The sequence below is a fragment of the Malaya genurostris genome, chromosome 1 (assembly GCF_030247185.1).
Source record: "Malaya genurostris strain Urasoe2022 chromosome 1, Malgen_1.1, whole genome shotgun sequence".
NCBI lineage: Eukaryota > Metazoa > Arthropoda > Insecta > Diptera > Culicidae > Malaya > Malaya genurostris.
In genome coordinates this window covers 70,769,568-70,787,689 of record NC_080570.1, presented here as the reverse complement: position 1 = coordinate 70,787,689, position 18,122 = coordinate 70,769,568, and the positions used below count along the sequence as shown (strand labels likewise).

At 39.2% G+C, this 18,122-nt stretch overlaps 2 protein-coding genes across 4 annotated transcripts in view; both read left to right on the top strand.

The window, feature by feature from the left end:
- LOC131440385 (fibroblast growth factor receptor homolog 1-like) overlaps positions 1-9,432 on the top strand; it is a 93,450-nt gene extending 84,018 nt beyond the window's left edge. The window contains exons 4-11 of one of the 2 annotated variants that reach the window (XM_058611644.1): positions 3,264-4,333; positions 4,760-4,929; positions 5,079-5,459; positions 7,298-7,538; positions 7,599-7,903; positions 7,967-8,160; positions 8,231-8,371; positions 8,434-9,432. In XM_058611644.1, coding sequence (XP_058467627.1) covers positions 3,264-4,333; positions 4,760-4,929; positions 5,079-5,459; positions 7,298-7,538; positions 7,599-7,903; positions 7,967-8,160; positions 8,231-8,371; positions 8,434-8,674 — 2,743 coding nt within the window. In that variant the 3' untranslated portion in view covers positions 8,675-9,432. Of the gene's footprint in view, positions 1-3,263; positions 4,334-4,423; positions 4,609-4,759; positions 4,930-5,078; positions 5,460-7,297; positions 7,539-7,598; positions 7,904-7,966; positions 8,161-8,230; positions 8,372-8,433 lie in introns of both variants that reach the window. The other variant, XM_058611643.1, reaches the window with a different exon arrangement.
- A 3,433-nt stretch (positions 9,433-12,865) lies between these two features.
- On the top strand, positions 12,866-15,390 carry LOC131440384 (transcriptional adapter 2B-like). Of its 2 annotated transcripts, none has more exons than XM_058611641.1 (5): positions 12,866-13,009; positions 13,100-13,197; positions 13,364-14,224; positions 14,532-14,608; positions 14,666-15,390. In XM_058611641.1, the coding sequence occupies exons 1-5, from the start codon at positions 13,003-13,005 to the stop codon at positions 15,042-15,044; spliced, it is 1,422 nt and encodes a 473-aa protein (XP_058467624.1). In that variant the 5' UTR covers positions 12,866-13,002; the 3' UTR covers positions 15,045-15,390. The 2 variants fall into 2 exon arrangements, with proteins under 2 accessions (XP_058467624.1, XP_058467625.1); XM_058611642.1 differs by having other exon boundaries at positions 14,468-14,608; positions 14,666-14,909.
- Positions 15,391-18,122: the final 2,732 nt, after the last annotated feature.

Below are 18,122 nucleotides of genomic sequence, written 5' to 3'. Positions count from 1 at the left end.
CTATTACATTGCCACGCTCAATACAGAATTTAAAGACCGAGAAAGAAACATTCAGTCAACCTTTCACGTGACCAACACATGCCATTAGCTTAGATTCGACTGTAAATCATAAAACAAACCCAAACCGATACCAGATGTACCAAATGTTTATGTGGTAGCTCGCGTGCTCTCCTGTTGTTTTTTCTATCGACAAAATTATCAAAAAATGTTTAATTTTATCGAAAGTCCAAATAAACACGCATTTTACGCTTCGAGTTCCGTTGAATAGGGGATCGCATCAACCGTTAGTGAACGACGGTACGATTCTAGCATCCGATGCACCAGTAAGTGAAACAGTTAATTATAAAGCAGGAACCGAATGCTAATGTATGACTTTCTTTCTGCTGCAAACGGCCAAGCTCTTTGCGAAGAATGCATTTTACTGCAGCTAGCAACCATCAATTTGTAATCCATTAAAGCAATTACCACTACCGCATGCAACAGGCAATGAATCTCGGTAGCTGTCTAGACCGTCGAAGCAATAGTCTAACAGTAAACACAACGAAAGCCAGTGTCAATCAGAAAGCTCGTTTGTTTACAAAATTCAAAACTGTCAAGCTGGCGTATGTGGCGATCATTTTTGAAATCCATTTGGATCGCCGTCCGCCCCACTCGGGTAGGACCCTGAACGAGCCTGGTAATTGTGACATAAATATCAATCGGTATTGTTTCTCGGGTGACCAGCATCGAATGTACAACATACCCCACTAACAAGCCGCACAAGAAAGGTAATAGTACGCTAAGAGCATGTTAATTTATTGTTTCAACATTGCCATGCTCGATTTGACATAGTCGCGGTTTGTAGTACCGAATGCTGTTCGGCGCAGATAATCGGTCTGTCAAACAATCCAACCGCTAAAGTGTTCTGCATGTTGATCCGTGCTTATTTGATTGTTACACTAGATTATATGTTTGTTTGGCAGTCCTTGTTTAGAACAGACAAAAGAAACCTATAAAATTCTCAAATAAGTAACCACCAGGCATTTATTTGATGCCATTGGAATTCAAAACAGCTCCTGAACACGTCTAATTCCGATAAGCTCTTCCCTCTCGTTTGAGTGGCAATCGTGAATTGGAAGCATTTCGGTGACGTACTGGTGAATTTGTTTTGCGTGAATAGCACATCGTTCGGGGAAATACTGCAGATCTAGCTAGGTCGAACGAAAAGTATGGTTAAGTACATTTCATCTGTCAGAAGAGCACCTATTTCACGCAGCGTGCAATTTCAACAGATCCATGAAATTACTCCCCCGTAACAGTGGAAGCAGTAAAAATAATACTCGGGGTTTGCTGTGCTGGCAGGCTAAAAATAAAAAGGGGTTATAATACTTTTCGAAATGTATACGAATTCCGAAACTACAAAGTAGAAGAAAATTCAATGCTGCATTTTCTCTCGTGGTTTGTGAGGAAATACTGTTTTCTTCTTGTTATGAATTATTAAAAGTATTTAAGTTATCAAGAATGATTAAACCGAAAAAAAAATGCTGAAATAGATCCATATCGACTGTACTTTTTAGCCTTGCGAAATGTACTTCATGAAAATTTAACAATTTCCTTTCCTCATAACCTTGGGCGGTTCAATCCTCTGTTGGCAGTGTTACTTCCAATTATGCCTTGAAACACATCTGCTTTTTCTGCGCTCTCATAGCTGTCTACCTAGCAGTCATAAGTAGCGTCGTGGAGAGTGAAAATACAACAGCCTACTATACATTTATTGGATGATGGAAAAATAAACATACATATATACATACATCGCAGAAGGAAGCATCCCGCAATCCACGTGCCTACTTCTCGGAAAACATTTCCCTTCCTCTTGTTTGACAAAACACACTGCGGTATGATCATCGTACGACCGATCCGACCCCTGTAGGATGTGAATGAATATTGTTTTGATGTTTTGAGGGATTTCAGCGAATAGCAGTTGAAGAAGGTTCACGAGGTTGTCTCATTTGAACTCTTAACCTGTGTCGGCGTAGAAAGCGGAAACGGAAAGATCAACCGTTCGTAACGATAAAATTGCGATTTATGATTTGGAAAATGTATAGAGTGAGAAAATGGTTGGCGCGTGGATCTCCCATTCAGTATCGGAAATTTTTAACTAGGGGTTGATGGAAATATTGACACTTTAATAGATAGAATGTCGTTCGATTGATGGTATTTTTTTCTGGTCTTCAAAACAAATTAAAAAAAGACAGTGATTTGAATTTAAGTGATTCATTTGGATTACACATTTGAAGCTTACATTACAGCAGTTTTTTTACTTAATCGCCTCGATTTACATATGATTTTTTCACGTTTCATAAGTTTCAATGGTTTATCATAAAAGAGGTCACTGACTACATAAACTGGTTAACGTTTGTAGGATTATTGCTACTAGTGTTAAATTGCATATTAAATATTCTGCCCATACTCGCATATCAGTCCCATATCGATTTTCGCCAATATTGAGTTAGCTTCAGGAATGCAATCTATCCTTAATATACTCTCAGAAGTTGCAATAAAAGTTTATGGTTTGTTCAGAAAAATGTGAAAAAAATATCAACTTATGTCTGTCCCATATGAAAAGTACCCGCATATCAGTCCCATTCAGTGCAAATATCAATAATTTCATTTGTTTCAATATTGGAAAAGCAAAGGTGTATTACCGATATTTCATGTAATAATACCACGATTTAGCATTAGGTAGCACAATAAATCAAAAAATTCGAAAATAAAATTTTAATCGTCTTTTTCTCAACATGCCGATTTTCCATATGGGACTGATATGCAAGTATGGGCAGTATTGGTCTCGAAGTCCGAGGAAGATTTTAGTTTTGACGTGAATACTTCTTACTTTATTATGGGAAGCTTTCTCAAAATTTATCCTCTGGTAAAAGGTAGCCCAAAAAATTCTTGAAGCACAGTGCGAGGGACTGTTCAACAGCGCCTGAACTCATTTGATCTTTTTGTTTCATGTGTGGAACGATTATATCTATTAGATAGAAGAAGCCGATACTTTTGAATTCCTTCGAATCACAACAATCAAATACAAATGTTTTATTTAGTTTGTAATGGCGAAAGTTTTTATTCATAAATTATCTTCTAGGTGGTCTTTCATTGAATACTGAAAAATAATAACACAGAGAGTTTTTGGGTCTAGATTTTGTATCTTTCAACCAATAGCTATTCCCAGTAAACATGGCCCCATTTTTCTAAAGGATTTCTTTTATTTTCGATCTCAACAGATTAAAATTCAACGCTGTCAAACGAACCGATGCCGGGTACTATTCGTGTGGGTCGGAGTTCAGCGAGTGGTCAAACTTGACCCTGTCGGTGTTCAGTCAACACGAGGCGGCCGATAGCTACCAAAATGATTCGCCAGGAAGCGGCTCAGGCGGTGCAAGTGTTGCTCGTATTGCCAATCTGGAGAAGAAAAGCTTGCTTTCGGCAATAATCGTAGAATCGTCGAAAGGTACCACACCACGAGTACCTACGGAAATTGTTGACAACTATCTTCTCGAAGGACCTCCGGTGTTCGTGGTTGGGAGTAAAGATCAAGTAATCAATGTGATGCGAAAAGCAGGGGATAGTTACAAACTGAAGTGCGAGATCATGGGGGAGCCCAAGTTTCGAATAAGTTGGATTAAAGATGACAGAATGTTGAATACAAAGGTTGGAAATAAATCTAGTATACTTCTGCGCTCGTTAGATCCAGAAGACAGTGGAGTGTATGCATGCAAAGTTTGCAACAGCAACGGGTGTGTTAACTCCACTACTAAGCTAGAAGTAGAGGATAACCCAGAAGTGCCTTATATTCAGTATAACAACATGGAAAGTCACTCACAACTATCGGATAGTGAAGAACCAGATAGTCCTGACTACGTAGATGACGAACACAATTATCTAGACTATGAAGAAACTGATGACGAAGAGGATAATGAAGAAGAAACTGGAGTTGTTGAGCAAGGGGCTCCTATTGGAGAAACCACGGAGAATCATCCAACCGCCGTAGTCGCCAATGGCGAATTGAGCCCTGGACTGCCATTTTTTACTAAACGTGAACACATGGTGGGATTGATGCCAAAACCATCCGGTAATATGGTCCGTCTTCGCTGTCCAGCGGACGGCAATCCGATGCCGAACATAACATGGACGAAGGACAACCAAAAAATAGTGCGCAGCATGGGTTCGGTCAAGTATGCCAAGTGGTCGATCGTTTTGGAAGATTTGGTACCGAAAGATTCCGGAGCGTACACGTGTAATGTGTGTAATGACTTTGGATGTGTCAGCTTCACCACTAAACTGGAAGTGAAAGGTAAGAGTTTATTTAAGATTTGTACAGTTTGTCAATATTCACCATAACCCACCAATGAGACAACGTAACGAACACATCGATCCTTCTTAGATCGCTTTCCGGCGCGTCCTTATATCAAGGAAGGTTTTCTACAAAACACTACCGTATTGGTAAATTCAACGGCCATGTTTGAGTGCCGGACGATTTCGGATCTCGAACCACATATCGAGTGGATTAAATTCCACATCATCAATATGGCTAATCCGGAGATACCGGAGAATATTACCAAGTTGGAGGTATTATGAAGCTGTTTCTTTGCGATGGTGGTGGTTTATTGATTAGCTCGATGGTTGATTTTAAATTTGGTGGCAGATTGTTCCGATTGATGTTTTCTTGGTGCTGGTTTGTTTAGTATTAGCTTGAACCGAAATATCTTTCCTTTTACAGATCGTGTTAATCACAAGCCGATAATTACAAAATCGTTAACGAACATTACTGCCGTTGCCGGTTCTAACGTGTCTATGGAATGTAAAGTGTTGAGTGATCTTACCAAGATCATCCAATGGGTCAAATTCAAGGGATTCTGTACGGAATGTGCATTTATTAAAAATAAGAAGGTGATGGTTGTTTCTAGAGCAAACGTAATTGCATGAAAAGGATCGACTAACCTAGAGATAGGTACCTACTCTTACTAACCTTGCATGATAAGATTTTTTTCTGCGTTTATCGGGTAGCTGATTCTAAAAATTCATTTCTTACCAAACAGCGTGACTCGGATAATCCAGAAGTTCTTAGTCTCGAGAACGTCACCCATGCAGATGAAGGATGGTATACCTGTGTGGCGGCGAACACACTCGGTGCATCCTATGAGAGTGCGTATCTTCGTGTTGTGGATGAATTCCCGGAGGACGACGCACCAACGGCGCATCCTGTCAGACCACACTCAACGCTTATAACGATAATGACTACTGTTCTGTCGGGATGTTTCATGATTCTCGCAATAATAGTTGTGATCGTGTGTAAGAAACTAAAACGAGAAAAGATGAAACATCGTGCCATGGAACATGTCAATCAATGGACAAAAAAAGTAATCGTGCTGAAGCAGCCACCTATAGAGAATAACATTCCAGGTGTTACGGAGGCTATGGTGAGTAATAGCAAAATTCGTAAGCGAGTTTTCGATCGTACCTCAACATTACTGAAGCTTGAATCATTTAATCTCTGAACTTCTTTATCTCGGAAACATGTTATTGAGATATCAATGTTAAGTACCCAAAATGATTGCACTTTTTGAAGGGAAAATAATAACAGAATTATTCCAGTTTTTCTTTGGAGATGGATGCCTCTAGCTTATCTCAGAATATCACCGAATATCATATTTTGTACACATTTTTGGCTAACCTGAGCGGCCAATTTGTCCCTCCACCACCTCATTTCTGTCACATCTCGTCACACCTTTTCACTTTTCTTCAACTTCTGTTAGACAACTGTTCAATGTTTCTCAATTGAGCGGAATTGAAATCCATCCCTTTGTCTGGATACCACTTCTTCGCTTTGTCTGGATATCACTTCTTCGCTTTAGTGACAGCTTGCCGAATCAGGCCAATTCGTGCTTCTATATACGGAAGCATACGCTTTTTTGGCAGCTAATAAATTTATAGTCTAGTTTGTCACTGCTGCAAATACCTTGTCAGATATTGCGAAATGAATTTAGACTTGCTAGGGACAGCACCTCAATCAATGGCTCCACGAGCGTTTCGTCGTCCATAAAGATGTATCCTTTGTTTTTCTTAAGTACCTAATTGTGCAACTTCCGGATACGGCTTTTGGTCACTAGATTCTGTTTAAGTGTCCTGTTTGATTGCTTACGGGTTGCTTTCTCCCCGAACCTTCAAAATACACCGATTTTGTTTTAGGCTTTGTTAAGACGTAAAGCCGCCTTGAGCTAGTTTTAATATGATCAGTATCTAACGGGGAAACAGATTAGAAAACCGACATGTGAACACAATGATGTAATGAAAACCGCGAAAATGTTACCGCAGAGACGGGACTCGAACCCGTAGCTAACTCCTAACCGGGGAAATTGTTTTACCAATTAAACTACCCTGCATATGAAAACACATGAAGAGAAAGTCCAATTGATTGGACAAAACTAAGCATGCTTCGCTCTACTTAGCCACTACGGTATTCACTTACAGTCCCGTATCGATCATTACATCATTGTGTTCACATGTCGGTTTTCCAATCTGTTTCCCCGTTAGATACTGATCATATTAAAACTAGCTCAAGGCGACTTTACGGCTTAACAAAGCCTAAAACAAAATCGTTGAAGGACAATAAAAGGTTTGTCTACCTTTACCATTGTGTTTGAGATCACACAATCGTCACTGCTGCTACCACACACTAGTGGAGATCCATTAAATCGATGGATGAAACTATCGTGTGTTATCCCGTAGATAGCGAAATAGACAAAAACAAAAGTCTCAAATCAGTATCGTGCGGCAAAAGCAGATGGGTAGAAATAGACTCGTGATCATTGTATGTGTTTCTGTTGAATTTGTTTCCGTCGATACGGGACTGTAAGTGAATACCGTAGTGGCTAAGTAGAGCGAAGCATGCTTAGTTTCGTCCAATCAATTGGACTTTTTCTCTTCATGTGTTTTCATATGCAGGGTAGTTTAATTGGTAAAACAATTTCCCCGGTTAGGAGTTAGCTACGGGTTCGAGTCCCGTCTCTGCGGTAACATTTTCGCGGTTTTCATTACATCATTGTGTTCACATGTCGGTTTTCCAATCTGTTTCCCCGTTAGATACTGATCATATTACTTCAAATACAGCTTCCGATTCTTAGTTCCAATGCAACGCTTGCTGTGATTTGACACGATTGATTTACCCAATTTCAGATTTCATACGACTCAAGCTTCAAATGCCATTAGTTTTCATAAACTCAGTTCCGTATCACAATAAACTATTTCCCTCTTACAGCAAATGCCGATCGTTCGAATAGAAAAACAACGGTCGACTCTGGTTCAAAGTGGAAACTGTGACCCAACGCTGATCTCCGAATACGAATTTCCCATCGATCTAAACTGGGAGTTTCCACGCAATAAGCTAGCACTAGGTAAAAATCTCGGCGAGGGTGCCTTCGGTAAGGTTGTAATGGCAGAAGCTCAAGGGCTAGTCAAAGGACAAACTTCCACTGTTGTAGCGGTCAAAATGTTAAAAGGTAATATTTTTAACCAATACGACAGTTTTAGAAAAATTAATCATTATTTTTGCTCTGCAGAGGGTCACACTGACGCCGATGTTAAAGATTTGGTATGTGAAATGGAGGTCATGAAAATGATTGGAAAACATGTCAACATCATCAATCTGCTTGGATGTTGCTGCAAAGACGGACCATTGTATGTTATTGTCGAATATGCACCACACGGAAACTTGAAGGATTTTCTACGAAGTCACCGTTTCGGAACGGCTAATTATGAAGATTCGATTATCGGAGAGAAAGAAAAGAAAATCCTTACATTGAAGGAACTGATATCGTTTGCCTACCAGATTGCGCGTGGAATGGAACATTTAGCATCACGCAGGGTAAAAAAACTAGCAAATTTTGAAAACAAAATTTATTTCTAATCGTTTTCACTCTGCAATTAGTGTATTCATCGTGACCTGGCAGCGCGTAATGTACTGGTTAGTGATGGATTCGTTATGAAGATTGCCGATTTTGGACTAGCGCGCGACATCCATAGTCAAGAGTATTACCGGAAAACAACGACGGGAAAATTACCGATTCGGTGGATGGCCCCAGAATCTCTCGAAGAGAAATTTTATGACTCCCAAAGCGACGTGTAAGTTTTTATTATCCTATCACTAGAATTTGTTTCAAAATCTTATTCAAAATCTCATGCTCATTTGCAGCTGGTCATTTGGAGTATTACTTTGGGAAATTATGACGCTCGGTGGAAATCCTTACTCTTCTATTCCTACCTGGGATAACTTGTTAGAGCATCTGAAGAAGGGTAAGCGACTGGAGCAACCACCTCTTTGCCCAATTCACATGTAAGCAGTTGGATCCTGTTTCTAGCCGAATTGCAAATCCTAATCGTTCGTACTCTTTACAGCTATGTGGTGATGCGAGAATGCTGGAACTACAAGCCAAAGGTGCGACCAACATTCAGCGAGTTAGTTCAAAATTTGGACCGACTGGTTGCGATAACATCCAACGAGGAGTATCTGGATCTCGGATTACCGACTCTGGAGACGCCACCGTCTAGTGACGAGGAGTCAGATGACAACGACGGCTGCGAACGGATGCGAATGTACCCATTCAATCACAGCCATACTACCGAAAGTACCTTTTGATAGACGAAGATACGATGCCGAGCCATGGACACTGTATTACACGAGCGCGGAAGTAAATTCCGCGAGCATTTAACATTAGGAAACATCTGTTTTAAAACGAGTATGATTGATTTTATGCGTATGTGTGAGTGCGATAGTATTTTGTTATTTGTTAAGAACAAAGCACAAGACTGTATTTATTAAAGTGTTTTAATTTTTATGAAATCCAACTAATCAATCAACTACATCGAGAGAAGTGAGCAACTAGTCAGGAAATCCTGCATTCACGAAGCTGAGGCCATAAGAAACGTGTCCGTATTGAGTAATAACTGTAAATACAATATTAAGAATAAATAAGGGCATTGAATTTAAGATGAATGTCAAACAAGACCAAAGCGTATTATAACAAATATAGAAGAATACTCGTAAAAAACTTACATGACATCGTAATATACTGTACAGATTGAACTCACCGTAGAGTCAAACAGAAATCAAAGAGTGCCAGATGCAATATTACTTGTAATAATTTCTAACATACGTACATTTAGAGAAAAACATTCATTGTGCATGAAATGAAAAGCTTCTGTCTGTGTATATAAGCAAAGGAAATGAACTGTGTCGAATTAAGTAAGTTGCAATTGAAAATACATGAAAATGAACATTTATTGTAGTCTCCGTTTTCCTTCATCTCCATCGATAATCGCACAAACTGAAATGCTAGTGAATAATCAACAATGCATGACTTGATGTAACATGAAAATACAAAATAGTACAAATTACGATCACCGTTTCTTGACTCACTTGAAATATCCTTGAATTCTTTTTAACTGCTTCAATAAACAGATACCCAGGTTTGAAAAGATAAAAAAAACACACTGCGATTTTCGACTACACTTTGAGTTATCAATGGTTTCGAGATCGCGAGCCAAAATTTCACTTCCGCCTCTTGAAAACACTGTTGAATGGTTTTAGGCAGTTTAGCTCGAGCTCGACGCATTTTGAATCTGATTTCTCTTGAATATAGCGTCTATTGTTTTGTACTGTTTCTTTAGGGTCATTGACAATTTTGTACACCCCTAATCGCTGGAACCACAAAAATATCCAACTCATTATTATGAATTTAGCAGTTGATTGAAATGATAATTTATGCCGTTTTTAACAAGGGAGTGTAAGTTCAAAACGCTTCGCATACTTTAAAATCTGTACATCTAGAGACAAAATATATACATATAACACATGGATCAATAAGTCCCGAGACTAATAATGGAAACAACTTTTTTTTGCAAAATTTTTTTTTATTTATCAACATAATCACCTTTTAGGGTGATACAATGGTTCCAACGTTTTTCCAATTTTTCAATACCATGTTTTTAAAAATATTTATCTTTCGGTTCAAAATAAGCTTCAGTTTCAGCGATGACCTCCTCATATGAGCCAAATCTTTTACCCTGGAGCATTTTTTTAAGATCAGCCAGTAGTCACTGGGGGCTAAATCTGGCGAGTATGGGAGTGGGGAAGCAGATCAAAGCCCAATTCGTTCAATTTCGCCTGCTTTTTGAATCATCGACTCGTTGCTGTTTTTGTTCCATCGAAAGCAATCGCGGCACCCATTTGGAAAAAACCTTTTTCATGCTCAATTTTTCATAGTAAATACACTTCCATATGATATCTCTGTCATCTCAGCAATCTCACGGAGCTTCATTTTACGATCTTTCATTATAATTTTTGTCACTTCACTCACATTTTCCGGTGTAACGGCTTCCACAGGTCTACCCGAGCGTTCCGCGTCATTTGTGTCGGTACGACCACGTTTAAACTCGGCGAACCACCGACAAATCGTTGCTTTTGATGGACAAGAGTCCGGATAACATTTTTCAATCCATTGTTTCGCTTGCACGGTGTTTTTACCCATTAAAAAACAATGTTTTATCAAAACACGAAACTCGGGTTTTCCAATTTTTTAAACAAACTACAAAACGACTTTACTCCAACCTCGATAACTCAGCTGTTTCTGGTCGGATCGACTTAAAATTTTGACCCGTTTCAAGCAAAGGTTAGTACTCTAGAAAGACGTGGTTACTGGTTTACTACGAGCGCCATCTCTGCTTTAGTCTCGGGACTTATTGATCCATGTGTTAGAGACCCGACTATAATAGTTTAAATGACAACGACACCAAAAGCGCTCTCTGACGAGAAATCGGTTTGGAGATGTTCCCAAATTGTATGTATAAAGTTGGCTGTCGATTTCCACAGAATGCATTGGCTTGTGATGTATTTTTTTACTCAATTAATCAAAGCTGTCCATTAAAAGACGTCACGCTTTTTTTTGACGATTTTTGACTCCCCATCCCCCCTTTGTCACAAATTGTCACAAAACCAAAGACCCCTCCCCCAGAGTGAAAGCGTCACGCGAAGCGTCGAGGCGCGCGTGCGAGCTAGTTGCAGTTGATCAAAGCCAACCTGTCAGAGTGAATGCGATGCGAAAACAGTACATCGCATTGAATCGCTTCGCTTCGGTCCGCGTTCCGCGCTCACTCTGACATCAACCTAAGGTGGAGCTCTACGACAGGACCAGACAACTTTGTATTCGCTTTTAGAGCCAGTTTTGGACCAACTCACGATTGGTTGAAATTGGCATAAGCAAATACACGAATTTGAAATTTTTGTTACTGCAGTGTGGAATAAAAGTTTTTTGAGGATCACCGTCATTGATTCTTAATGTGAGAGAAGATGATTTTTTTAGATGATTACTGTGAATAATCAAGTGATGGAAGTGAATAAGAATAAAACTGACAAGCTTTTTTCACACCTCCGAATATCGATAATCGATCAATAATTCTGGAACTGGACTCCTGAACTAGACTCGAAATCTGGGACAGGCTCCGAATTCAGTTGCAAAATTCTGATTCGGAATCGAGATCATGAATTAAGTACATGCATTTAGTTCTAAAGTTATGAAACTGAACTCATTTTCATAATCCTAGAAGTTCTAGAATTGAATTCTGAACTTGAATTCCGAACCTGAATGTGAAGGAATTGTATTCAGTTCAAAAATCTGAAATCGAAGTTCAAAAATCTGTTTTGAATTCAGAATATGAAATCTGAAATCACAATTCTGGCCTAAAATTCCGAACATAAATTAAGGAAATATATTCAGCTCCCAAATCTAGTCAAGAAATCAGTTCCAGAATTCGGAATTAGTATTCAGTTCCAGCGTCATTGCTTAATTTTCTGAACCTATAATCTGAATCTAAATTCTGAAACAGAATTTTGAAACAAAACTCTAAACCTGAAATTGTGCTCAGAATTCAGGTAGATCAGAATCTAGGTTCTGAATTCAGTTTTCGAATTTTGTTCCAGAATCCAATCCAAAATTCGGTTCCCGAGTCCATATTCAGTATTCAGAAGGCAAAAGAGATTATTGATAATTTGTTGCTGTTGGTTGAGCCTATCGACACTAAGAAATTTTCCAGGTCGAGGCTCGAACATGACTACTGCGAATCATAAGACCGCTTTATGAAATCACGAAAATTGGAATTCCATGCAAAAGCCTTATGAAATTCATACGAAATTTTTAGGAAAATTGTGCGAAATTTCTATGACAAACAAAACTGCTCTCATATATTGTGGAATTCATAAGTTGTTCGTATGAAAACTATAATAGTGATAGATGATATGTTTATTGCAGAATCATAAACATTTCAATAGAGGAATATTTTTCATATTAATCTTTTGAACTACTGATTTTTATGATTTTTGATGCATCATAAGATTTGTCTTATGATTTTTACTACTCATTTTGCCGGTTACCTTAGTCAAAAAGTTTGTGATTTTAGTGTTCAACCTTAGGAAAATTCACGCGTTTTTTTTTTGAAAACGGCCAATAAGCCATCCATCAACATTCACTTTGAAGAGTAATTTCGAATGACTCGGCACTCGCTGAGAGTAATTCATAATAGTAAACGGCAGACAAAAGTTTTCTCTTTCGTCTGATGTTAAATGTAATAATCTATCTCTCATAGCTCGCTTATAATTTGTTTCGAAAATGGAAGTTGACAGGTGGCATTGTGAATTGTTGTTATCGAGGATTTGGGAGCACTGGAAGTGCTATAAAAAGCTTCGATGTGGTTTAATTTCTCGTACACTCAGAAAAATGAGAGGACTCTACAGTCTAACACTCATTTTTGTGAATTCATTCCTCTTCGCAATGGAATGGTGAGCACTGCGTCTCGTTTTGCCGTTTGCTGAGGCATACTTTTCGATCCTCGTTCCGAAACGATTGGGCTGAGTTACTGAGATTGGCTTATGCATCCAGTAAAAGTTACACACATCAAAAGTGTACATCTAAAATGGCGGGTAAGTACTCAACACCATTCATACCTTTCAGAAATAATATACCACATAAATCGTAATGTTAGACATATTCATGTTATTTTTTTTACGCAGAACTCTTCGCCAAGTATACTTGTACGAATTGCCAGGAAGATATTCCTGGAATAAGGGTGCACTGCGTCGTTTGCTCGGATTTTGAGCTCTGCCTCGCAGTAAGTAAAAAAATAGATAACCTTTTGTGAGTGAAAATCGGGCGTTTCTAGAAAACCGATGATGACGTCATGAATCAACTGTTGAGAATGAGTGTCGGGAATGAAATAAAAAAACAACCCGCGTAATGAGTGATCTCAGCTGATAACAATTTGTGTGTATTTGCAGTGCTTTGGTGCAGGAGCTGAAATCGGACAGCATCGCAATGATCATTCTTATCAGTTTATGGACTCGGGAATTCTTTCTATATACCGGGGAAAAAATGGCTGGTCGGCCCGAGAGGAACTTCATCTATTGGATGCAATTGAACAATATGGATTCGGTAACTGGGAGGACATAAGCAAACACATCGAAACGCGTACGCCTGAAGAGGCTAAAGATGAATATGTAACTAAGTTCCTTAATGGAACTGTAGGACGCCATACCTGGTCATTGGCACCTGACCACCGTCCTCAGTTGATAGATCACACTTCTGATGATACGGGCCCTCTTAGTCAGTTACTTACACAAAAGCTTCCTCCTATGGACTGTACTAATGAAGAAGCAGCAGCTTTAGGATATATGCCAAATCGTGATGATTTTGAGCGAGAGTATGATCCAACAGCAGAGCAACTCGTGTCCACCCTTACGCTACAACCTGACGATGATGATGTCGATATGTTACTAAAATTGGCTCAAGTTGACATCTACACCAGAAGACTCCGGGAAAGGGCCAGACGGAAACGAGTTGTCCGTGACTATCAATTGGTGGTGAATTTTTTCCGGGGTAACGCCAAACGAGCCCGTATGAATCGTGATCAACGCGAGTTCCGAGAACGGTTGCGGACTTTCTCTCAATTCTATACGTCACAAGAATTCGAAAGACTGATTGCCGCTCTTGAGCGAGAACGTAGTCTTCGGATAAGATTGTCTGAGTTGAATAGATACCGCTGGAACGGACTTCAACGGAAAGACGAATGCGTTCACTTTGAACAGCATGCAGCGGCCGCACAGCATAGAAACACTGGACCTTACGGTCATGGACGTACGGTAAGTGTATATTTTAAATACGACACATTTTCCGATCTCGGAGAGTTATGCTAAGATATGTGAATGAGTCATAAATTTTCCGAGATCGTTTCTACTCAATTATACATGAGAGCTATTTTGAGTCCGATCGAATGCTATGATCATGTGATATGTTAATGATAATAATTATTTCTTATGTTTCTCCCTTGTATCCATCGTGTTGCTTTTCGAATGAAAAATTCAACAATCGAAAAACAAAAATAGCTTGCATGTATAATTGGTATCAACGGCCAATCGATATCCGGCAGTATAAGACAAATTTTAACAGGACAACCGAAACAAAGGCGTCTCATGCGAAACAACCAAGGGATCCATGGCGTTGCCCAGCTCACAAATAAGAAAAAGGTAGATATTTTTTTTTCTGCATGATGAATGATGAATTAAACGATGCTTAATTTACAGCGAAAACGACGGCCGAAATTTAAATTCCATCGGACAAAAGCTCATGCACCACACCGAAGACCGGGCCTCCTTCGACGGATCATTCAGCAGCAGAAATTACTCGGATAGCTTACGGGGAACGGATTCCTCGAAGCATCAAACTTTTGCCGGTAATCAGACATTTCCGGACCCGGCTCAGCAGCCTGGAGCGCAGCTGCTCACGTCAAACGAACTGCAGCTATGCAATTCGCTCAACTTGCCAATCACTCGATACATTAGTCTCAAAACTGTATTGCTTGGGCGGCCTTCTCTGGACCACGGCATGAGTTCACTGGCAGAGGGAATGGTGAGAAAGTATCTCATTAAATCGGGCTGGCTGCAAACAAGTCCGCAAAATTAAATTAATTCGATCTAAAAGGTTTTCCAGAGATCTCAATTTGGTAAGCGATTAGCTAACGCAACAAAATAGTGGTAATAACATAAATACTGCCATCTTTCATACATATTCGATATGACACTGTAGACGATCAAAATATTGTTATCTAATTTAAAATTTAGTGGGAATCGTAGAAACCATTAGGAGACAAAATAGCTTAACGAATATGTACACATGCGATGGATTGTTCCTTCGAATAACAATTATTAGTGAAAATTATAATTTCTACTAGGAACTGCAGAAATTTTTATCTTGTGACATTGTCGATCGTGTTGAAAATAGCCAGCATAATAAATTCTTGTCATGAAAATTTTGGATGCTTATTTATTCTATTACAGCCATTCATAAACACCGGGACAAACACACGTGCTCTGGCGGATAATAGTACGTACGTTCTGGCAGCGTCCCGAACTGTATATTTATGTATCACCAGTATTTCAGCATGCAGAAGTTCAACAGTTTTATTAGATTCTGCGCGAAATAAAAATTAAACATTTTGCAATGCTGAAAATTTCTTTCGTGACGTTTTTCGAAATCAGATATTATATGTATTGTGGCTGTAATGTGAATACTGCATCCTGGAAAAAATTGTCGCAGTGCCTCAAAGGCGCATGTGTAAATTTCCTATGTTCTGTTGTTGAGAATCACAAATTTAATTTAATTTTCTTCGCATTTTGCCTTCGGCTCATCAGTGCTTAAAGTGCTTACCAGGTAAAGTTTGAGTAAGGCGTATGTGGCCAAATCTGTGTATTTTTCTGTAATTATTCATATTGTTTGATATTGGTTATTACACCTTGACAAACAGGGACACCTATATTGAAGATAACCAAACTAACCAAAAGTTCGGATAAAAGGGACTGATTCAGCTTAAGCAGCTCTCAAAGTTCATCAATAACATTCTAAGCAGCCCATTTTAAGTAATTATCCACACTTAAAAGTTCGCACGACGCAACCGAACGAACTTCTAAGCTGCTTCTAGAATACATTGTTCAGCTTCTATGTAGCGAAAAAGTTCACGCGGAACTTATTCTGTACTTTCAAGTACACAAAAAGTAAAACGCGTACTCCAGCGAGAAAGTTCACGCGAATCTTGCTCTGTACTTTAAGTTCTCAAAAGTTTCGATTGTATTTTTAAGCAGCAAGAAAGTAGATTTTTAAGTAATTGTGGAACTTCTTATTGCTTTGGAAAGTTCTTCTGAAAGAATTTTAAATGTGCGCAGTATTCCTGAAGATCTCCATCTTTAGCCTGTCGTTGGACGAGATACGAAGATTGTATAAACTTTTAACATTCAATATGGCGTTTAAAAGTAAAAAACTAGCATGTGAAACTCAAAAGTTTTTGTCTTAGTTAAATTGATAACTACTCGGTTAATCTGTTAAAACTAACCGTAACTTATGTAATAAACAATCGATCGAGAACAGCTATGACAGATCATGCACGAATACGGTTTTCCGGATAAACTACCGCGATTGGTCAAAGCAATGATTGATAGAGTGATGTGCTACGTACGAGTATCTGGGACGCTCTCGAGTCTCTTTGAATCTCGGAGAGGGCTACGACAAGGTGATGGACTCTCTTGTATTTTGTTCAATATTGCTCTGTGATTCAAAGAGCGAGGATCGACACGAGTGGCACGATCTTCCGAAAGTCCGTACAACTTTTTGGCTTCGCTGACGATATTGATATTGTGACACGTAACCTTGAGAAGATGATGGAAACATACATCGATCTGATCAACCAACCCTTAGTGTTTTCGAAACCGACCAACGCTCCCTTAGTATTTTCGAAAGAGAGGTGCTGAGAACCATCTATGTGCAGTGCAGATGAAAGATGGAACGTGGATGAATCACGAATTACAACAGCTTCTAGATCCACCCATCAAACGGACATCTATAATCGGACTTCTACGATGGGCTGGGCTGGCGTCAAGCAGCCATAGACCGAGTTATGTGAAACGCATGCTTGATACAGCAATGGACACCCCAGGACCATAACTGTTAGGTAATGTAAGGTACTCTTGTAATAAAAGTATTCGGAGAAAGTTCATCGATCGCCAGCAAGACTGAATCGGGATGGGTTGAAATCGAACGCTGGATGTCGCAAAATTGTCAAAAAAAGTGTTCATCTGTTTCAAGCGGAGTCCCAACTTCTCCATACAAGATTTCTTGAACAGGAATATTCAACGACTACTGGAAGAGGGATTTTCAAATACATTGAGCTAAAGAAATATCGCGTGTTGTCTCACCATCTGTCCCAATGGCTTGATGAGCGTCATTGAAATTACGACCGGAATGATCAATCATAAAATATATGTACCGGAGCGCCTGAATAAACTTTTGTTTCTTTTCCTGAAGTAGTACTTTTGTCATCTCGGCATCATGGAATGGTATTTCACGAACAACGTCCTGCTCAAGGAAATTAACCGTGCTCTCGGGTCGCCATAGCTATGTCCTATAGAAAAATATTGGGACTCAAGAAGATGTAGGAGATAACAACACGTCACCTTCACGTTTAATCATCTTGGCCGTTACCAACAGCAGACGATCGCCAACCTCAACGACACAAAAAGCAAGAGCGCATAGACATGCCACTTTTTTTCCTTTGTCCTGAAGTACTTTGTACATTAAACACGTGAATTAAACCTTTTGTTATATCGAATGTGTTTGACTTGTTTCTCGGTTCCTTTTTCGGTCTATTTGTCCGCTTTTGCGTACCGTGGTTCTGCCCACAGAAGAAGCAGCAGGCTGTTGTCAGCGAGTTGCAGTTTAAGGAAAACTGACAAGTTGCGGTTCTTATGGTGAGGGAAATTACCAAAATGGAAATGCACTACAAAACTTGATGGAATGAGTCAAACAAAATGCCCGAATAATGTACTTGCTAAGCAAGAGTGAATAATTTATCTATACTCTGTATGAAATGATCTTGGAATATAGACATGATTTGAATCTAGTTTGACCAACTTTTGATCATAACACCCATAACATTTTTAAATACTCACTTTGATTGTCTTGTCATGAATACAAGTTGACCCTTTCTCAGAT

Bases quoted from the DNA above. Each gene is read 5' to 3' on its own strand.
- LOC131440384 (XM_058611641.1), top strand. The intron at 13,198-13,363 runs GTAAGTAAAAAA...GTGTATTTGCAG, and splicing joins ATTTTGAGCTCTGCCTCGCA to TGCTTTGGTGCAGGAGCTGA. The intron at 14,225-14,531 runs GTAAGTGTATAT...AAATTTTAACAG, and splicing joins CTTACGGTCATGGACGTACG to GACAACCGAAACAAAGGCGT.